This window comes from Zootoca vivipara, chromosome 16 (genome assembly GCF_963506605.1).
Source record: "Zootoca vivipara chromosome 16, rZooViv1.1, whole genome shotgun sequence".
NCBI classification, from domain to species: Eukaryota; Metazoa; Chordata; class Lepidosauria; order Squamata; family Lacertidae; genus Zootoca; species Zootoca vivipara.
The window spans coordinates 14,566,572-14,589,593 of NC_083291.1; the positions used below are offsets into that span (position 1 = coordinate 14,566,572).

At 46.4% G+C, this 23,022-nt stretch overlaps 1 protein-coding gene across 4 annotated transcripts in view; it reads right to left on the bottom strand.

Moving 5' to 3' along the window:
* The window catches only part of PALM2AKAP2 (PALM2 and AKAP2 fusion), a 232,062-nt gene extending 212,736 nt beyond the window's left edge, over positions 1–19,326 (bottom strand). For 2 of the 4 annotated variants that reach the window (XM_035097034.2, XM_035097033.2), the window contains exon 1: positions 18,895–19,325. In XM_035097034.2, coding sequence (XP_034952925.2) covers positions 18,895–18,939 — 45 coding nt within the window. In that variant the 5' untranslated portion in view covers positions 18,940–19,325. Of the gene's footprint in view, positions 1–18,894 lie in introns of all 4 variants that reach the window. The other 2 variants (XM_035097032.2, XM_035097035.2) reach the window with 2 other exon arrangements.
* Between the last annotated feature and the right edge of the window lie 3,696 nt (positions 19,327–23,022).

A 23,022-nucleotide genomic window follows, 5' to 3' on the forward strand; every position in this document is an offset into this window, starting at 1 on the left:
TTGTGCTTTGTTACTCTTGGGCTTTATGCTGCTTGCTCATCTTTCAGTGAGGCAAGGATAAAATAAAAGGAAAAAGAAATGGAGGGGAGGGGGAAGCAGGCAAGATAGTATTTATTATGTGCCTATGACAACCAGAGGCAGCCGAACATAGATCCCGCTTGTGAACACAGCCCAGTGGCTTTCTGAACCTGGAGGTGTGAAGTGGACCAGATTTCAACAGTTTGGTGGTGAAGACTCACAGCAGCAAGCTGTCAAGGCCCATTCAAGATTATTTAAAAACACACAAACACATAACCCCAGATCAGTATATTGAGAAAAAGCATTAATTAGAGATCATTTTTAATACCTTATGAAAACAAAACAAAGTTAAAGCCGTTCCTTGAAAGTTGAACGAAGTCCGTTTGACTTCCAAAACATTTGAAAACCAAAGTACGGCTTCTGATTGGCTTCAGGAAGCTCCTGCAGCCAATCAGAAGCCACATAAGCCCCGGCTTCCAAAAATAGTTCGCAAACCAGAACACTCACTTCCATGTTTGCGGCATTAGGATGCCAGCCAAAATGAATGGGAACTAAGGTGTTCAAAAACCAAGGTATAATTGTATTCATTTTGGTCTTGCACAGGGTGCTCCTGAAATTTGAAAGACCAAGGTCCACACCTGCTGAATTCACTTTCCTGGAAGTAAGCTCCATTGAACTCAATGGGCCTCCCTTCTGGTAACACATGCATTGCAAAGCCTTGTTTAGTATTTGTCTCAAGCTACCCATCAGAGTATCTCAACAACGTTCACAAAAGCTTTCCATCTGTGTATTGCAGATATGACGCTGAGAGATATTGGCTTGCCTAAAGTCAGTTAGTGAGTTGCTGGCTAAAGGCAGGGGTGTGAAGCTTCACTCACAATGCACCACACTAGCCCTGTTTGGGTGCTTGATCCCTCTCACCTGATAGCACTCATGTGATGGGGAGAGTGGGGCCATGTTTGCTGGCCCCAGGCCCCTCAGTCATTTCCCCGATATGACTATGGCCTTGCCACACTCCACAAACGGCGGCTACAGTCTTGCTGTAGGACAAGCACAATTTTGAACCCTGATCATGCGCACTTCAGTGCCTGATGCAATAATACATGCATCCAAGTGTACATGTATTTGCTACCACATTGATAAGAAGTAAGTGGGTGTGGGGCAGATCCTGCCACCATGCCACCCAGAGGCAGAGCTAGCTGCTTCGGCACACATGCTGTGAACCTGGGGGCAGGGCTAGCTGCCCGTGAGCGTCCCAAGGGAGCGCCACTTGCAGCGAGCGTCCCAGGGGGCGGGGCGGCGATGTCACCCCCCTCAGGGATGACACTCGGGGCAGACCGCACCCACCACACCCCCTTCCTCCTCCAGTGATGCCACCCCCCCATAACATATGCATTCTATGTACAGAAAACATACGGAAAGGACTCCACTCTCTCTCAATTATGCCAGTTCCTGAGCCAATTTATTGTATTTCTGGCTTGTGCCAAAAGAAATGCAGACGTGACTGCAGTTTCTTCCTGATAGATGTTGACAATATGTGAATGACAGGCTTCGTAGTGTGAACTACGCCTCTCTCCGACGCTACTTTCCCCATAAGCGGCCAAAAATGTATAGGAAGGCAGGGTGGATAATAATGAATGAGGAGCGTGGGAGAAAGGGAGGGGGTAAATTATATTTGAGATGGACAATGGGGCCTTGTTCTCGAACATAAATGAAACACAGCTGCTTTACAGCTGTGCCATTCGGCTCCAGAAGTCAAAACACCAGACAGAATGGAAGTCACCGCTACCCACTATGAGGCAATGCAATTCCAAGTGGACTGCTGGGCTCTCCTGCGACCAATGAATAAAGCTATTTGGGCCCTGACACTTCAAGAATGTCAAACCCAGGCACAGACAGCCTTCTAGGATGTCGGCCAGAGGAAAGAATTCGGATTCCAGAAGTTTCACAGCTCATAGAAACCTTTAAAGTGGCCAGTTTCCTACACCAGAGGGTTTTTTTTTTTTTTAAAAAAAAGCCCTCGAGGTGAAATAGGTCAGCTTAATCAAGGAGGAAAAGAGAAGCAAATTTGCTAAGACACACCTGATCTGCATGACACAGGTGCCTTATGACTATAGCTCCACCTTGGATACGGACACCTGTTTTTATCTGTGTGGTTATAATCCATATACAGTGGTGTCTTTAACATGTAATATAGGGATAGCCTTTGTGGTGTCATCCAAATATTGCTGGATGCTAGTTATTTAAGGGATACGGGTGGCACTGTAGTCTAAAGCACTGAGCCTCTTGGGCTTGCCGATCAGAAGGTTGGCGGTTCGAATCCGCACAACAGGGTGAGCTCCTGTTGCTCTGTTCCAGCTCCTGCCAACCTAGCAGTTCGAAAGCACACCAGTGCAAGTATATAAATAGGTACCGCTCTGGCGGCAAGGGAAACGGCGTGCACCGTGGTTTCGATTGCGGTGTCCCGCTGCGCCAGAAGTGGTTTATTCCTACTGACCACATGACCCAGAAAGCTGTCTGCCCGGGCCGGCTCTACGGCCAGGCTGGGTGGCGCAGGGCGCCACAGCACCGGCCCGCCAGGGGGGACGCCACACAGCCGCGCCTGCCCGCCCGTGAGCCGCTCTGCCGCGCAGCAAGCCTGCGGGGGGTGGCGGAGGGATCCGTCGCACCATGGCGCCAGGGCGCCAAAGGTGCTTAAGACAGCCCTGCTGTCTGTGGACAAACACGGGCTCCCTCAACCTGAAAGCGAGATGAGTGTCGCAACCCATAGTCACCTTTGGACTTAACCGTCCAGGGGTCTGTCTTTCTTTCTTTCTTTCTTTCTTTCTTTCTTTCTTTCTTTCTTTCTTTCTTTCTTTCTTTCTTTCTTTCTTTCTTTCTTTCTTTCTTATTACCATCAAGAGATCTCAGGGCAGTTCACAGAATAAAATACAAGATAAATCACAAGTAAATAATTAAACCAAAATAACAAAACAATAATGATCCCTTACCACAGATACATTTAAAAGGCTGTAGGATATTAATCAGCCAAAAGCCTGGCTGAAGAGGTGCCTAAACATATATAATGAAGGTGCCAGAGCATTCCACAAATGGTCAGCCACTACAGAAAAGGCCCGTTCTCGTGTTGCCAGCCTCCAGACCTCACATAGAGGAATAACACAGAGAAGGGCCTCAGATGATGAATGCAGAGTCCAGGACGTTTTATATATGGGGAGAGTCAGTCCTTGAGGTATTGCGGTCCTGAGCCATTGAAAGCTTTATACAGTGGTGTCTCGCAAGATGAATTTAATTCGTTCCGCAAGTCAATTCGTTTTGTGAAAAATTTGTCTTGCGAATCGCGGTTTCCCATAGGAATGCATTGAAATTTCTTTTTTTGCCCATAGGAACGCATTAATTAAATTTCAATGCATTCCTATGGGAAACCGTGATTCACAAGACGAATTTTTCACAAAACGAATTTGTCTTGCGAGTCACCATCAGATCGCAAGATGCATCCGTCTTGCGAAAAATTCGTCTTGCAGGGCATTCGTCTTGCGAGGTACCACTGGTCAAAACCTGGACTTTGAATTGGGCCTGGAAACTAACTGGCAGGCAGTGCAGTCAGGCCAGGATTGGTGTGATATGCTCAAACTGTCTTGTCCCAGGTGAGCAACCTGACCACCAAATTATGCACCAGCTAAAGCTTCCAAACTGTCTTCAGAGGCAGCCCTATGAGTAACGCATTGCAGTAATCTAACCTAGAGGGTTCCATCAGCCCCAGGCAGCAAAACCAGTGGTTCAGGATGATGGGAGATGTGTTCCAGCAACATCTGGAGGTCCTTATGTTATCTACCAATAACCAAGTTATTTTGCCAAGTCTATACACACACACACACACCATGGCTGTATTTGTACATTAACACTAAATTATGGTTTGGCTTTATGTGAAAGAGCCTTGTGTTTATGATCAGTCTTTCCTCTCTTCTCTTGCAGTGTGAGCAAATCACATCTCTATTCCAGCATTCTGTTTCCTCACATGTAAAACACTCGTACAAGGGAGAGTCAAACAACTTCTGGAGGGTGAAAAGTTCCTCAGCCCTGAGTTATATTTTCAGCAATAGATACCCACATAGTAAAATGTGTTGTGGCATTCTCCGTCTTTAAAACCCATTAAGAGTTTTCATCTGATTGTTTCGCACAGGTAATAAAAACCAACTGATCTAATATCTAACTAAATTGATATGGAGTGAAGACACAAATCTACAGACAAGAAGGGAGACTTACTACTTTGTACACTCTGTTATGCAAGCTGCTCTGAAATTCTTCTATAGCTTTTAACTGCAGAAATGGTTTTTAATGTGGCCAGAATTGCCTCTTGAAATAACCACCCACTCTGACTAAGTACATGTGCTCATTTTTCCCCGAAGGGAGAAATTACCTGATTACTAGAGTATTGTACCCAAAGAATACCAAGCATGCAAAGCCCAGACTCACAATGGTTCTTAAGAGCTTACACCAAATTCTTTAAATGTGCTCTGATTTGATTTTGATTGCAGAACACTGACTATTATAATGCCACCAGGAGCTGCAGCATGAGCTTTCAAGCAAAAATCAATTTGCGCAGGGAAAGCTCTCCTAACAAGATTTGGCAAGACCAGAAATGTGTGTTGTTGTTTTTTTTAAAAAAGAGCAATGTCATCCTCTTGCAATAAGAGAACCTGTGACCCTCCAGAATAAGTTGGGACTTCTGTCAGCCCCAGCCAGCATGGCCAAATGGTCAAGGATGATGGGAATTGTAGTCCAGCAATATCTGGAGGTCCACCAGTTCACAACCCCTACTCCAAATGGAAGGCCCAAGCAAGTATTGGAAAAGGTATTAAGCACCGCACCCTTTCCACTGCTTCTCCCAGTAAATGCTCCATACAGAGAAATGGAGGAGTCCCCATACAGAGAAGGAACTAGCTTGGGAAGCCCCAATGGAAGACGGGTCAGAGCCTGGGGATTGGTGATGGGACAACAATGAGGGGTCAGAGGGAAAAGACTGGGAGGAAGAAGTGTCAGAAGCTGAAGAGTTAACAGGGCTTGGTGAGCTGGGAGTCTGTGGCAGAGAGAAGCCCACAGTTAGATGCAGAAGCTGAAATGGGAGGAGAGAGGCCAAGAGGAAGAGATGAGTCTGTTGGCATACACGCAGAAGACCTGGGCCACCAAGCCCCCCCCCCCCCGGTAAGCATCTGCCGGGTGTCTTCTCCCTCCGGTAGCCAACTGTAACACGATCCAGGCTCCTTGGAGTCTGGACACGTTATCTGCAGAGCTTCATCCCAGCGTTAGCGTGGTTTGCAGCAGCAGCAGCAGCAGCAAGAAGAGACTCAGAGAGAAGTCTTTGCATATTTACAAGCGTTTATTCTAAAGCATCTCAGAAGATAGACCAAACGTGTCTTTCTTCATCAGCAAAGCAAAAGCAAGAGAACTAACATTACAATAGCACAACAAACGGAAGTATACATCATGTGACACATTCAACATCCTCTTCCAAGCCTGTTCCTGTTTAAGGTGGAACAGAATCTACTATGAAATCCTAACAGAGTCAGGCTGGTGAAGTGGCACAAGCTCCCCTCCCCTCTGCTCTTCCAGAGCCAGAAGAGGCATGAAAAGAGTGGTTAACTTCACACAGGCTCAGTCTCTGATTGCCTGGGGGGAAACCCAGGAGAGGAGGGCACTCAGATGGCTGTGAGGACTTTCAGTCTCAATAACTGATCCAAACCTACCAGGTATGAGCAGCTGTGGCTTATCAGGCCTGACGCTCCGCCAAGTCTGTGCAAATCATGTTTTTGCTAAAAAAAGAGACAACTGCAACTTGTACAATGTGTTTTACTAGCAGCTTGCTCCTGACAATTGTTGTCTTGGAGTCAGGTAGGATGACCATGTGTCCTACTTCACAGAGGATGTTTCTCTGCAGCTGTCAGAGTACATTCCTCTGTTTTAAGGTGTCATTGATTTGAAGGGCTATCTGATCAAGTCCTGTTTAAAGGCAAAGACCCATAAAAAGGGGCAGTTGGGGCTTTGGTCAGCAGTTAGCGCTGGACAGTAAAACGAGCAGGCAGTACAGAACACCTAGTCGCAATTTTGTTCCCTATCAGTGAGATGTCTTGTATTTCTAGCAGCCTTTTTCCACAACCACTGAACCATAATGTAACAAATTTGGCCACAACCTTCCATGCCCACCAGGGAGGAATCTGGCGTAATTCCCCCCCCCCCAAAGCACACCTTTCACACCTAAAATAATGATTAAACACAAAAAAGTGGTGCGCAAATTATACATCATCAGCAGAAGCTCTGAAGACTCCAGCAGCATCCAATAGCTGCGCCACCAGATGACATCACAAAATTCCACAGCAACCAACTGAAAACAGGCCTTTTGCAGCAACAAGGCCCAGCTTTTTCAATAGGCTGCAGCATTGCCAAGCAGGGAATAGGGCCTTTCACAATGGGGGGGCACAGGGATGAGGCACAACAAAGGGAGGGGGGAACACATAGCCATGGGGGAGGGAGGACCCTGAGTCAGCCAAAGCAGTGGGGGTGGGTTGGGACAGGCCAAAACTGAGTAGGCCACAACATTGCCCAGTAGACCACAGGTAAAAACAAACAGAATATGGGCCTTTCACAGGGTGGGGAAAATCACAGGGATGAGGCACAACAAAGGGAGGGGGAAAAACACATAGCCATTGCGGGGAGGTAGGAACCTGAGTTAGTCAAAGCAGTGGGGGGTGGGGACATTTTCAGGAACACGTGTGGGTGGGGGAGTCTTACAGTAGGGGAGTCAGGGTTGGGACAGGGCAGGTGAGGGGACTCTAAAGGGAGACTCTGAAGGTTCATTTAACAGGAAAAGGTCCATTTAACACAAAAACCCACAGCAACGCGTGGCCGGGCCAGCTAGTTATTTCTAAATTTGCATCTATATGCCATATGCCCTTTGAATGCAAACTGGTGCCCCCTTTTAGATTCTTTCGTGTGCAATGCGTTTTCTCTCTTTTTTGCCCATCGCCACCCAAGTGTCAGGCATGCTAGGATTTAATTGGTTTGGTATCACCTGTCTGCCTGAAACACGAGTGAGGTCTTCATGAATACACAAAAGCGATAATGGGGCCCTTAATTTTTATCAGAGTTGGGGTGTGGGTGTGTCCTTGTTTTATTTTTTGCAAATTGGAACACTGGGGTGCATTTTTGCTATGACATTCTGGAACCCTAAGAGAAGAAATCAATGCCAGACCCTTAACAAAAGCCACACACAGCAAATGGAACTGTCATATCTGGAGCCATAGGGGTATTGCACAATCTGATCAGCTATTTAAAAGAAATATATCTAAAAGCATGTGAGGGCATTTGCCAAAAACGGAAAGGATATTAGCGTTCCAATCTCAGTCGACCTCAAAGGAAGGCTTTGACAGATTACATTAGCTACTCCTTCAAAGCACAAACACAAAAGGCCCTTTATTTGTTTTAGACAAGGAAATTCTAAATTATCACACAGCAAAAATAAACTTGCCCATGACATAGGGTCAGAAATTAAACATGAGAAGCAGGAAATTGTTCGGAGTAATGGATCTCACACTTCTAGATTTACAACAAGAAAAGAGAGGCCATTAGCTAGCTAGAATGGCGAACTTTTTTTTTTTTTAAAAAAACCCCCACTGGTCTACACTGGACAAGGACAGGCCAAAGCAAGATTAAGCAGAGTCATAGCAGAATCTGATTGGACGAAGGCAGAACTTGGAAAGTCCAGGGAAAGAGTCATGGGAAAATCAGGCAGATAGGGGATGATCAAGTTCGATGAGCTAGAATGGCCTAGGAAAACCCAGAAGGCCTGAGGCAGATATTATGGGCTGGTACTAAATTTCAGGGGGCCTCCGCCATAGTGTTGTCAATACATCTCCACTCCTCCAATACACAACACACACACACACACAATGTGGCTATACTTTCCTCTCTCTTTTTGCCACTGCTGCCATGTTGGCAGCTATAATTTCCCTCCTCACTGCTCTCCCATTGTATTTTTATGTTGAGTGAGTGGCAATACCGCTTTTGAATGGAAGCCAAGCACACTGTTCATCTACAGCTGCCAACTGCTACTTTAGTTTACTCACAGTTCAGTGCCATAGCACATGGATCTATGAATTTCCCAGCTGGGCTGGTGAGGGGCCCCTTCTGAGCCATCGAGACCCTTGGCCAGTGCCTGACCTGGCTGATCTCTGGCACAAGTCCTTCAGGTAAGGAACAGACCAGGACAGCAGAAGCAGGTGATCCTCATGGGTAGAACTGACAGGATCTAGACCAGGCATAGGCAAACTTGGCCCTCCAGATGTTTTGGGATTACAACTCCTATCATCCCTGACCACTGGTCCTGTTAGCTAGGGATGATGGGAGTTGTAGTCCCAAAACATCTGGAGGCCCGAGTTTGCCTATGCCTGATCTAGATGATGGACTCAGCTACACTCAGTCAATTATATAATTATAATTCTATTATAAACATGTGACACCAGATGGCACTATAGAGCACAAAACTTTGTCTATCCAATTTTACATAGAGTTTCCCCCCTTTTGGTTATAACAATTTAATTTATGACTTAATTTTTTCCTGTGCTCCGGACAGGTGAGGGTCCCATGCCCAGATGTTGCAAAAGGGAAGCAGAGCTGAGGTGCTGTGTCTGTTCAACTTCCCATGTTGATGGACCACAGCTTGGGTGTCCTAGGAGCTCCACTGTGGTTTTTCAGGAATGAACTCAAGGTTCCCAGACTCTGGATCGGCTGTAGAGGCAGGAACCTGGCCTGACTGTTGGACTGGGCTTGCTGTATTGAACATGGACAGTTTTCCCTGACCTATTGGACTTCTGGACTACTTGCTAGCATTTGCCATTGGGGCTGTAAACACCAGTGGGACTGGTCACCAGGCACACCAAGGTTCAGGACACTTGGCAACACAATTTAAGAAGGATGTTGACAAGCTGGAATGTGTGCCAAGGAGGGTGGCTAAGATGACCAAGGATCTGGAAACCAAGCCTGATGAGGAATGGTTGATAGAATTGGGTATGTTTACGCTGGTAAAGAGGAAATTGAGAGGAGATAGGTCAGGAGTCTTCCAATATCTGAAGGGCTGCCACATGCAGGATGGAGAAAACTTGTTTTCTCCTAGTCCAGAGGCTAGGACAGGCTTCCTCAACCTCGGCCCTCCAGATGTTTTGAGACTACAATTCCCACCATCCCTGACCACTGGTCCTGCTAGCTAGGGATCATGGGAGTTGTAGGACCTGAACTAATGGATTCAAGTTACAAGAAAGGCGATTCTGACTCAACATCAGGAAGACCTTTTTGTCACTAAGAGCTGTTCGACAGTGAAACAGACTCACACAAGAGGTGGTGGACTCTCCTAATTGGAGGTTTTCAAGCAGAGGTTGGGTGGCCATCTGTCATGGATGCTTTAGCTGAGATTCCTGCGTTGCAGGGGTTTGGACTAGATGACCCTTGGAGTCCTTTCCAACTCTACAATTCTAGGTTTTTATGGTCTTTGTATTTGTCATCTGATGCCTGACCTGTAGTATTGAGCGTCCCTGTAAGTTAGTTTCTTCCAGTGTTTGTCTCATTCCCATTACATTTTCAGAGGGATGTTTTAAGAATAACTTGCTCAAAAAAAGGCTGGCGTATGATGTGACCCTGAGATAGCAGAGGGTTGGGGATTGTGGTGCTTTGTCTGTTAAATAATTTAAGCCCAGTTTATGTTATACAGATCTTTAATCTGTTACCTCTGCCAAACCTTCGGTGGTGGCGAGGCTGGCTATAAATCTACATAAGGTAACAGCTCTTGATCCTGGGCATGTTCTCTACTACTGCTGAAACATTAACGGCAGTCTTCCAAGGTACCTTTTGCATATATTAAACATCTGTCTCTGTTGACCGCAGCAACATGACAGATGATTTAATCAAGGCAGCTCATCCTTTGACCTACAGCCTCTAATGATCAATCTGTTAGTGCGATTCCAGTATTGGGAGTCCGTGTTCTGCCCATGTCCAGGCTTATTTCTGTTCAGAAATCATTCTTGTTCATAGGAACAAGGAAAAGGGGTGTGTGTGCAGTAATGCTGCAAAAATGCTGATTTCAGCTATAAATTATACGGACATCTTGCTTTTACTCTCTGCTCCAAGGTCTTAATTATATAGGCATCTTGCTGCGAGATATAACTATGAGTACCTCTGAACTGGGATGTGGGTGGCATTGTGGTCTAAACCACTGAGCCTAGGGCTTGCCGATCAGTAGGTTGGCGGTTTGAATCCCCGTGATGGAGTGAGCTCCCGTTGTTCTGTCCCAGCTCCTGCCCACCAAGCAGTTCGAAAGCACGTCAAAGTGCAAGTAGATAAATAGGTAACGCTGCAGCAGGAAGGTAAACGGTGTTTCCATGTGCTGCTCTGGTTCGCCAGAAGCGGCTTGGTCATGCTGGTCACATGACCCGGAAGCTGTACATCGGCTCTCTCAGCCAGTAAAGAGATATGAGTGCCAGAACCCCAGAGTCGTCTGCAACTGGACCTAACAGTCCTTTACCTTTACACAGATAGCAGATTACAGATCATTTTGCCCTGTTTATTTAATAACAACAACAACAACAACAACAACAACAACAACAACAACAACAACAACAGTGATGAGCTGAGCTGTGTGCTGTGTCCATAAAGCTGCAAAAAATAAGAGGGTCCACTTGGAATAAAAGTGCTTGGCAGATATTTGCACCCCGGCGGCGCATCTGCTAAAGACGGCCCTGTGTGCCTACCCCTATTTTATTCTCTCCCTGTCCCCATTCTAAAGACCAGTGCACATTGAGAAGTGCTACATTTCATGGCATCATTCTGATCTGACGTATATTAGGTTAAGCACACTGTCATATTAAGAATTTGGAAACTTGTGAATTAGCTATATTTAAGCACAAATGAAACGGCGTTTCTGTGAGCTGCTCTGGTTCGCCAGAAGTGGCTTAGCCATGCTGGCCACATGACCTGGAAGCTGTCTGTGGACAAATGCCGGCTCCCTCGGCCTATAGAGCGAGATGAGCGCCGCAACCCCAGAGCATAGCTCTCCCTTTTTTTGCTGGAAATTCCCTTATTCAAGCGCTGTTTCCCACTGCTATCCTGGATTGTTAGATATACCGTAGGGCACTGCCCCTGGGACACTCAGGTGAGGCTGCTGATCCCTTATTTTCAAATCCGAAAGTGGGCAGCTATCCCCCAGAGTCGTCCGTGACTGGACCTAACGGTCAGGGGTCCCTTTACCTTTACCTCACCTCTGCACTAGTTATTCGCTCCTCCAAAACTGATCAATTGGGTAAAGGCACCATAGTCAGACTGGGGGCTTCAAATCAGAAAGGCTCCTGCCTGGTAAAGGACACCAAGAGGTATCTGGATTTGAGGTCCACTGGGCCAGGCCCTCTTTTCATTCACAAAGATCGCTCTCGCCTTCCCAGGCATCAATTCACTCAGGTGTTGTGCAATGCAGCTTATAGGCATATAGGCTTATAGTCCTGTCCGCGGACTGTCTCACCAGAGTGGTGCATGCTCTAGTTATCTCCTGCTTGGACTACTGCAATGCCCTCTATGTGGGGCTACCTTTGAAGGTGACCCGGAAACTACAACTAATCCAGAATGTGGCAGCTAGGCTGGGGACTGGGAGCGGCCGCCGGGACCATATAACACCGGTCCTGAAAGACCTACATTGGCTCCCAGTACGTTTCTGAGCACAATTCAAAGTGTTGGTGCTGACCTTTAAAGCCCTAAACCAGGGGTCAGCAGGGGGCCGGATCCACTGTCCCTCAGACCTTGTGGGGGGCCGGACTATATTTTGAAAAAATATATGAATGAATTCCTATGCCCCACAAATAACCCAGATATGCATTTTAAATAAAAGAACACATTCTACTCATATAAAAACATGCTGATTCCTGGACCGTCCACGGGCCAGATTTAGAAGGTGATTGGGCCACATCTGGCCCCCGGGCCTTAGTTTGGGGACCCCAGCCCTAAACAGCCTTGGCCCAGTATACCTGAAGGAGCGTCTCCACCTCCATCGTTCTGCCCGGACACTGAGGTCCAGTGCCGAGGGCCTTCTGGCGGTTCCCTCACTGCAAGAAGCCAAGTTACAAGGAACCAGGCAGAGGGCCTTCTCGGTGGTGGCGCCTGCACTGTTGAATGCCCTCCCACCAGATGTCAAAGAGAAAAACAGCTAACAGACTTTTAGAAGGCACCTGAAGGCAGCCACAGCTACATGGATGTTATTGGCTCAGAGATGGAAAGAGGATAAAGTCCCTACTGAGGCCCAGGACAAAGAGGTGCCGGAACTCACCATGAATGCCTCCCTTGTTCTCTTAGAATTACAATGGTGCCCACCTGAGAAGTGCCGGATCTGGATCCCACCTGCTTATAGGCAGCTGAGTTTGCAGCACACTTAGAATAGGAGCAGCTACAAGTGCAGCGCAATGGGGACTACTGACCGACAGAATAAAAGCCGTTGGGTGATGGAGTTCTGCTGCTTATAAGAAATACGTTCGCCAAAACTCCTTGGAACTTACTCTCTCTTTATAATTCATTGGTTTGCAGGTATGCCGGGTAAGGTAGCATTCTGGGGACTCAGCTACATTAGTCAAAAACCAGTGTTTTGAATGTGTACAAAATGTGTACATCATGCAACATCTAATGGCACTGTAGAACACAAAACCTTTCTATGCGATTTTACATAGTGCCTCCCCCCCTTTGTTATAACGATTTAATCCATAATATCATAATACACACAATACAAGGAGCCCAAAGATTGGTCTGAAGGTACACGACAAGAGTTCTATGTCTGAAGCTAAGTGGGTCTGGTTTTGAGCATTGCCTGGGGTCAACCTGAGAACCATAGGCAAGCTCTGCAAAAAGAGCTGGGTACAAGTGTAGAAATATAAAAGTTTGTCCAGTCTCATTGCAGTAAACACATACTTAGGACTCCCCCCCCCCCGCCGGACCTCTCAGGCAGGCGCCATTGCCACTTTAAGAGAGCTGAGTGGCAGGGCTCCCAATTACTGATGAATGGGCTGCCCCCCACCAAGTTCCACAGCAGCCATGCGCACATGCCGTGGGGCGTGCTCGTGTCATGTGCGCAAGCCATGGGGAATCCACACGACACATCAGCATGTCCTGAAGTGTGTTTATGGCCTTTTAAACCCAAAGCAATATGGCTTCAGTCTGCTCAGAGGTTTGGAATGTTAGAAATCATCCCCCCCAGGAGGTGGATTTCGATGTGCAGATGGCAAACTGATGGCAGGGTAGACAGGCTCAGCCCCATGGCTTTGCAATTTATGGGTGGCTTGGTGACCCCGTGAGTAATGTGTATCAGCAGTCATGTAAGGATATTCTGGACTAGGTCACTTTTTGAAGGATTCTTTGGGTTTAAAAGGCCATAGGAATTATTCCTCCTTTCACTCAGGCAACAACAAAATATAGTTTGGTCCCTACAAGAGAAATGACCAAACAAGAGAAATGACCAAGAGACAATGACCAAACAAGAGAAATGACCAGTCAATGCCCATTGCTCACAAGAAGCAATGACCCTGGGGGTATTTACAGGGCAATTCCCTTCCCCCCTTTCCTAGGTTTTGATGAAATAGATTTGGAGAATGCCTTGTCCTCAAAAACTAGAGGAATGACACCATCTCTCCCCTCCACCCCTGTTGCAGTTACTGCTTCAAAGATGGCAGTAAAGTTTTTCAGTGCAAGCCTATCTAAGTTTTGGAGTAGACTAGGAAATGTGGTTAATGGGGCTAAGACCCAGATAAGTGGCTCTAATACTGCATCATTCATGGTTGTGTTTTTGTTTTACCTTATTTTTCAACAACAACAACAACAACAACAATTTTATACCCCACCCATCTGCCTGGGTTGGGTGGCTCCCAACAGAATATTAAAAACATGATAAAGCATCAAACATTAAAAACTTCCCTAATAGCCTTTAGATGTCTTTTAAGGTCAGATAGTTGTTTATTTCCTTGACATCTGATGGGAGGGCGTTCCACAGGGTGGGCGCCACCACCGAGAAGGCCCTCTGCCTGGTTCCCCGTAACATCGCTTCTCGCAGTGAGGGAACTGCCAGAAGGCCCTTGGAGCTGGACCTCAGTGTCTGGGCTGAACGATGGGGGTGGAGACGCTCCTTCAGATATACAGGAGCGTCTCCACTGCCATCGTTCAGCCTGGACAAAGGGGTGCCAGAACTCACCACGAATGCCTCCCTTGTTCTCTTAGAATGACAATGGTGCCTACCTGAGAAGTGCTGGATCTGGATCCTACCTGAGAGGTGCCAGAACTGCGTTCCAGTGAGTTCAGGCTGAAAAAACAACCACCCTGGTTTCAAACCCCCCCCCCCCCCGCTTTGAAAGGACATTATATGTACCAGCATACACAGTAACTGAACTGAACTGACAAGGCACCAGCAAAATCAATAGAGGTTTTCCTAATCTAGTTAGGAACTTCAGAAATTGCCTGATATTGAGTCAGGCCACTGGCCCCACTAGCTCAGTATTGTCCACACTGACTCTCTAGGGTTTCAGGCTGGAGATTTTTTCCAGCTCTACCTGGAGACTCTAAGAATTGACCCTGGGCAAGATCCTCTACCACTGAGCTTCTGGGGAAGCTAGAAAGAAAGTGCATAGCTACTGTACTGCATTAGAATCTAATTGCATACTGTGGGCCAGCATAAATAGGCATAGAAATGAAGAGTAGATAAATTCGATATGGGTCATCAAAGGCCTTTGCCAAAGAATACCAACCCAATCAGGCCTTGGATGATTTGAGACTATGAGGGACAGCTTCACCTTCTGCAGGATCTTACGCCTCTGTCTTGCCCTTCCCCACTGTCCTGAAGCTTCATGAAGCCTGTTGCCTGGAAGACAGTGTTGGAAAGGGTGCATGGGAGACATTGAAAGTCAGACGTTGAAAATGTGAGTGAATATGGGGCATGGAAGAGGAACAGTATCTCCTCAGGTGACAGATGAGGAAGGGACTGAGAGAGTAGACCCAGGTGAGAACAGCAGGGAAGGATGCAGGAAGTGAGGGGCGATTCCTAACAAATACTTGTAGGTTAACTGTGGATGGTTTTATGCTGCTTTTGTGGAGCTAGTTGGCCTTCTGTCTAGGGCATTTTCATAGCTGGCTTTATGCTCTGTCCTGTTTGGCTTTAAGCTTGGAATAACTTAGTTTATTTGTAAGGTTTAATACCTAGTTGAATGGATTGTTTGGCTGGGTGGTGGCTGATATTCTTGTATTTACTTACTGATATCATATTTATGTGTAATTGTTCGTACTATGATTTTGAATGCTTGTGAATGGCGAAAGGACCATATTATGTGTATGAGAGAAGGGGCAGTCGCATGACTGCTTACCCACCTCTCTAAGAAGACACTGCTCACAGCTATTTGAACTGGTCTACTCTTGCAACCAGTGAGAGATTTTACTTTCTTGGGCTCCTTGATCACTGCAGATGGTGACAGCAGTCACGAAATTAAAATACGCCTACTTCTTGGGAGAAAAGCAATGACAAACCTAGACAGCATCTTAAAAAGCAGAGACCTCACCTTGCCGACAAAGGTCCATATAGTTAAAGCTATGGTTTTCCCAGTAGGGATGTATGGAAGTGAGAGCTGGACCATAAAGAAGGCTGATCGCCAAAGAATTGATGCTTTTGAATTATGGTGCTGGAGGAGATTCTTGAGAGTCCCATGGACTGCAAGAAGATCAGACCTATCCATTCTGAAGGAAATCAGCCCTGAGTGCTCACTGGAAGGACAGATCCTGAAGCTGAGGCTCCAATACTTTGGCCACCTCATGAGAAGAGAAGACTCCCTGGAAAAGACCCTGATGTTGGGAAAGATGGAGGGCACTAGGAGAAGGGGACGACAGAGGACGAGATGGTTGGACAGTGTTCTCAAAGCTACGAACAAGAACATGAGTTTGACCAAAATGTGGGAGGCAGTGGAAGACAGGAGTGCCTGCCATGCTATGGTCCATGGGGTCATGAAGAGTCGGACACGACTAAACATCTAAACAACAACAACAACTCTTACAACAGGCAGAACTAGCACTCTGATCCCATTCATTTCAATATAAGTTCAGCGTGAGCAACATGATCTGAATTGTGCCGGGGGGAGGGAGAGTCAAAATTACGGCTTCCCACCTACTGATTCCCACTAATAACCACCCACCACCCCACCAACCAGTAGTGTTCTGTCTTGTGACATCTGAGGGATCTCCAGCCTATCAGTATTTTGTGGGAGGGATTCAAATGCGTACCGAGAAATTTGGGTCTGTGCAATTAAATGGACTACAGTGCTCTGCTGCTCTAGCAAAACAAATGAATTTTTAAAAAGAAGCAATGCACTCAAAAGAGTGGAATGAATTAATGGTTAGCAGGAAGATGTGTAAACACCTTGCAAGGAAATGTACAAATGCTCGTTGTACAAACAAATCAGAACAAATGCTCCATAAAGAACAGATAGACTCTAAGCATAAGCTTTGAACAAGCAAATCAGTATGAACGCTCAATAAACAGATTGTCTGGAAGAGCCCTCGGTCTTTGCTTATCTGTTCACAGCAAACCTTAAGACCGACCTGTTAGTGCCTTATTAAAGTACATTGAACAAGTTAATTCAAAGCACAGTGTGTTCGCTATGCATAAGGCTTGGAGACTTGGTTTTAGAGGGAAAAAGCACACACACTTGCCTACTTCTTAAAAGCTAAAATATTAAACACTTTAAATCACCAGAGTTTTTTTTTTGTTCCCCAACAAGTGGAACCTTTTTGATGTTTTCCGGGAATAATTTCAAAGGATTTAATGCACAGTAGACCCGCAGATTTTTAAATTTAAAAGGCATGCATTAGTGGATTAACTGACCTAAGAAAAACAGTTTCTCAGAGTAACGAGAGCAGAAGCCATTCCTATGTCTACAAAGGAAATATAGAATCCATCTGGGGGCAGCTCTAAGTAAAACACAACATCTGTTGATCATTGGCAACACTCTGGCAGAGTTCCTGAAAACCAAGAGGCCTGAGTCATTTTCTGCCTTCTCACTTCAGACCTGAGATGCACAGACGTCTGCATGTATGGAGCCAAGCCCTTCTGAGCCTGTAGCTTTGCTCCATTAAGCATATCAGTTCCACAAAGTGCAGAGGAAAACCTCCCTACTGTTAGCTGGATGAAGCTCATGGGGCTACCTCAAGGACAAGGTCAGGAAGGGATAGCCGATGAGCAGAAAGCACAACAGTGTGGCTCTCTGGGAGTATTGCAATCATTTTGATTCAAGTTAAAGTTTTCCCCCTAGGAATAATTTTAAGACAAAGGCAATTTTTTAAAAAATGAAAATGACAGTCCAGTTTCAAAATACTGTCCTAAGAGTCAGATTGTTAATTTCACTGTCTGGGATTCTGCAGAAATAGATTGGAATCACTGTGATGCAGTGCAACTTAGACTTTAAATGCCTAAGCAGAAAACAATGCTTTCAGGGGCTATTTCACCACACTGTGGGCTCACATCTCCTTTCAGTGACCTTCGGCGCTCTTGCCTGATGTTTCTCAGGGCACATAAAAAGGGACTGTGGTCCTTCATGAAGAGGGGAGCCCAAACTCTCCGCCTTTGATTACTCTTCCCCTCCCCAAGAGACGATCGCTTGCAGAAAACAAACAGGGCCATTCACATTAACGCCAGTGAAGAAACTTGCGCAGTGTAACTACTTGAGGCTAAATGGTAGTGGTGCTTTTGTGGTGAAGATATCACGAGGCTGCATATTCTATTAGAATTGTTTTTTAATCATGGGAAATGGACCTGGGAATGTTCCAATACATGTTCAGATTGTTACCCATCACTTCCTGGTTCACACCATCTTGTGGTGACCTGTGCTGGACATGTGCTATCCAGAACCTTGAAATGTGCTGGAGCATTTACAGCTCATGATGTGGGCATGTCGGGTTCCCACTTACGGGACCTTTGGGATGTTGAAAAATGGTTGTGAGGACTGTTGTGAAAGGCGTCTTTGCTACCGAAAAGCAACGAACCCTCGGAACTCCCATAAGCGCATGTCTTGACTTGACCTAACGCATGTGATGGAAACTAGTCAGCTGAACAGATGAGGTTACAATTCACAGTCAAGAAGATCAGCTATTTAGTCTGCAATCCTACACATGCTCACTAGGGAGCTGAACTCAATGGGACTTACTTCTGGGAAGGCGTGCCTATGGTTGCACTGAAAACTGACCGTTAATATGATTTATATTTGACTTTGCTGAAAAATTCTTACCACGACTACAGAAGTGGTATAGTTTTTGTTTAAGCCACAGTGCTGCAGGCTTTGATCCAGAAAAAAACCAATGCCCTGCACCTGTCTTGAACATAAAATAAGCCAGCCCCCCCCCCCCCGAGTGACCACTGTTCCAATTCCAAGCCATCTGCCAACCATTTCCACAGTGCACTGAAATTTTTGTGCTGGAAATGAATAGTATTTCTCCCTCCTGCTTTTTCTCTGCTCTTCCACGGGTGTTTCAAGCATGCCGTGATACATGATACGAAAGCCGGTGCAGAGCCCGATCTATCATGCTCTACAAGTCAAGGCGATGGAGTAAACAAATGAAAGAAAGATGAACTCAGCACAACTTCACCAGAGCCTGCATATCTAACGCTTGCCATTTGCGTCCCGACGCATGTGCTGGAATCCTGAGCACCGTTTTCTTCTTCTGCTCTCTCATCACACACACACACACACACACACACACACACACACACACACACACACACACACTTTCCCCCATCCACAGACAAAAGAGTCAAGGAAAATGAAGCAGACTTACTGCAATAGCTTGTAGCCTTTCCCTGTGCAATTCAGCCTCCGCCATCCTGGGAGAGAAGGATGCAGCAGAAGAGGAGAGAGGGAGGAGGAAGGGGGAAGACACTGCAGTCACCCAGGGAGTCGCACGCCCGAGTTAAGCCACAAGAGTATTTGGAAAGAAACGCCAAGCAGGATCCTAGCCGTGATGATAATAATAATAATAAAAAAGCAGGCACAGCTGGAGAGACACTGCAGACAGGCTCAGGGGAAGATAATTCCAACCACGGGGACCAGACTGGTGCCTGCCTGCCTCCTGCCTCCCAGCTGTAGGGCTGCTGCTAGCTGCATTTCATTGCTGCTGTCGCTGCTGCTGCTGCTTCTATGCACTGTTGCTGTCACACAAGCCATGTATGTGCTCTGAAAGCAGCTGAGTCCAAGGGGATGGCTCGCATGGCTGTGATTTTTTTTGTTGGTGTCTGGGGTGGGGGGAGCTCTTGACGTTTCGCAGCGCCTTCGCTCCTCCTCTGGAGTGCTGGGTCAACCCAAGGAGGCTTGACATCAGCAGCGTACATAGTAATCAGAACCTGCATGAAACGGCAAGGGAGGGAAGAGAGAGAGAGAGAGAGAGAGAGAGAGAGAGAGAGAGAGAGAGAGAGAGAGAGAGAGAGAGAGAGAGAGAGAGAGAGAGAGAGAGAGAGGAAGCCAGCCCAGCTACGGCACACAACCCAGCTTTGCAAGGGAGCTTCAGGGAGGAGGTGGAGGGAAAGGTGGATTTACAATAGTAATAATAATAATAATACCAGGATGTGGCATTCTGCCACTCAACAGCTATTGAGCCATGTGGAATCTCTCTAAACTGTTACAATATGGGTAAATTTGGAAAGGAAGAGAAAAGAAAAGCAGGAGTAGTGCCCAATCTAATTGCTGATTGCTGTATACTGAGCCTTAAGTGGAGTTCTGTGATTCTTTCCTCTGTTCATTTTTTAAGCCAAAACAGCCTGCAGTAGGCTATATATCTGGGCTGCTTAACCCCTTCTTCTCCTGTCCCCCTACTTCCCAGCTCAAAATTGCTCTCTCCTTTATGCTGATGTTTTTCCCTTACCTGTGGAGCCAAGGAGAAATATGGGGAACTTATCTCTTTCCTTCTACGGTTTTTTTTAAAATCAACTTGGGGAGAGCAACTTTGAGTTGAAAAATGATCAGAGGGGAAAGGGTTAAACAAGCTCCTGCAGTCTAGCCACTTAGACACAACTTGGCCCAGGCTATTTTGGGTTGAAAAGGAAAACACGGGGGGGGGATCATGGCACTCCATATAACGTGTGGTTTATTTAAGTGAAATTATTCTTTCTTGCTGCTCTGTCCTAAGGGACTGAGGCCAGTTATAATGCGCTCTTGGTTTATTCAAAATTTGCAATATGTGATATATGGGGGGGAAATGCTGGCGTATGCATAATTTGATTTAGGGCACAATCTAGCAGTGCTGGTTCAAGCCCTATTGAAATGCATGGGAACTGTTGGGCAACAGGGTGGATTTTTCTCCTCTGTCAACTGATATCCACAGCTTGATTCATTATTATTATTATTATTATTATTATTATTATTATTATTATTATGGGACCCAGGTGGCGCTGTGGTTAAACCACTGAGCCTAGGGCTTGCTGATCAGAAGGTCGGCGGTTCGAATCCCTGTGACGGGGTGAGCTCCCGTTGCTTGGTCCCAGCTCCTGTCAACCTAGCAGTTCGAAAGCATGTCAAAATGCAAGTAGATAAATAGGTACCACTACAGCGGGAAGGTAAACGGCGTTTCCATGTGCTGCTCTGGTTTGCCAGAAGCGGCTTTGTCATGCTGGCCACATGACCTGGAAGCTATACGCCGGCTCCCTCGGCCAATAATGCGAGATGAGCGCGCAACCCCAGAGTCGGTCCAGAGTCGGTCATGACTGGACCTAATGGTCAGGGGTCCCTTTACCTTTACCTATTATTATTATTATTATTAGAATTAGCTTTAACGCCCTTCACCTGAAGATCACAGGGAGGTTCACAACATAAAAATACAAAATGGGAACACAAAATACATAATAAAATTAAATCAAAGATAAATAGCTCCAAACACATTTAAAAGGTCATGGATTGTTTATTCTGTCAAAGTCTCCTGGCACCTAAAGATGCCATATAGAAGAGGGTGAAAGGTTGTTTTCTGCTGCTCCAGAGAAGCGGACACGGAGCAATGGATTCAAGCTACAAGAAGATTCCACCTAAACATTAGGAAGAACTTCCTGACAGTAAGAGCTGTTCGACAGTGGAATTTGCTGCCAAGGAGTGTGGTGGAGTCTCCTTCTTTGGAGGTCTTTAAGCGGAGGCTTAACAGCCACCTGTCAGGAATGCTTTGATGGTGTTTCCTGCTTGGCAGGGGGTTGGACTGGATGGCCCTTGTGGTCTCTTCCAACTCTATGATTCTATGAAATGATGCTTTACTATTACAGTTGTACCTTGGTTTTCGAACAGCTTAGTTCCTGAACGTTTTAGCTCCCGAACAATCGATACCCAACTCTATGATTCTATGATATGGAATGAAGGCGCCAGGTGTGCCTCCCTGGGAGAGTATTCCACAAGCAGCAAGCCACTGCAGAAAAGGCCTGTTCTTGTGTTGCCACCTTCTGGACCTCACATGTAGAGGAGGCACATGGAGAAGGGCCTCAGATGATGAACACAGAGTCTGGAATGGGGAGAGGTAGTCCTTGAGGTACTGTGGTCCTGAGCTGAGTAAGGCTTTATATGTCAAAACCAGCACTTTGAATTTGGCTCGGAAACTAACTGGTAGCCAGTGCAGTCAGACCAGGATCAGTGTTATATGCTCAAACCATCTTGCCCCAATGAGCAACCTGGCCACTGAATTCTGCACCAGATGAAGTTTCCAAACTGTCTTCATTGCAATATAGCAGGCACGTCCAACAGGTAGATTGTGATCTACCAGTAGATCACTGGGTGTCTGTGGTAGATCACTGCTAGAGCACTGGCACCCCTAAAAAAAGCTCACCCAAAATTTTCCTCCTCCCTAAAAAAAAGCTGAACTATGACCTGAAGCCCTAAACAAAAATGGGCCTCCCTCCCTCCCTCCTAAAAGAAGCTCAACAAGTTTGACCTAAAACCAAAAAAGGGCTTCCCTTCCTTAAAAAAACTCAACAGCTTTGACCTGAACCCCCCAAAAGGGAGTAGATCACTCCCAGTTTTTAACTCTGTGAGTAGATCAGAGTCTCTTGGGAGTTGGCCACCCCTGCAATATAGCATGTATAGCAGTAGTACTAATTGTAGTAATCTAACCTCATAGCATAGACAAAGAAGTTAAAGGTAAAGGTAGAAGACCCCCGGACAGTCAAGTCCAGTCAAAGGCGGCTATGGGGTTGCAGCGCTCATCTTGCTTTCAGGCCGAGGGAGCCAGCGTTTGTCCACAGACAGTCATGTGGCCAGCATGACTAAACCGCTTCTGGTGCAACAAAACAGCGTGATGGAAACCAGAGTGCACTGAAACGCCGTTTACCTTCCCACCACAGAGGTACCTATTTATCTACTTGCATTGGTATGCTTTCGAACTGCTAGGTTGGCAGGAGCTGGGACAGAGCAACAGGAGCTCACCCCATCACAGGGATTCAAACTGCTGACCTTCCGATCAGCAAGTCCAAGAGGCTCAATGGTTTAGACCAGGCACGTCCAACTTTATATATATATATATATATATATATATATATATATATATATATATGTATATGGCAGTGATCTACCCATCAAGGTTGTTGAGATTTTTCTTTGGGGGGGGGTGAGGATGGGCCAAAGTTATCAACCAGGATTGACCTATGACACCCCACAATCAACCAGTATATCACAATACACCTGTTAGACCACAGCACCATTAGCTATCCCTGTCCAGATAGGGGCACAGCTGGACCAGCAGCCAAAGCTGATGAAAGGCACTCCTTGCCCCTGAGGATACCTGAACCTCAAGTGACAGCAATGGATCCAGAAGTACCCCCAAGCTACGTATCTGCTCCTTTAGAGGGAGTGTAACCCTGTCAATGTTAGGGCACCAACAGGTTGGCATGCTGAAGGCAGCAGTCGGATGCAAAGGGAGCCTAGGTCCACAGTCCGGGTCAGG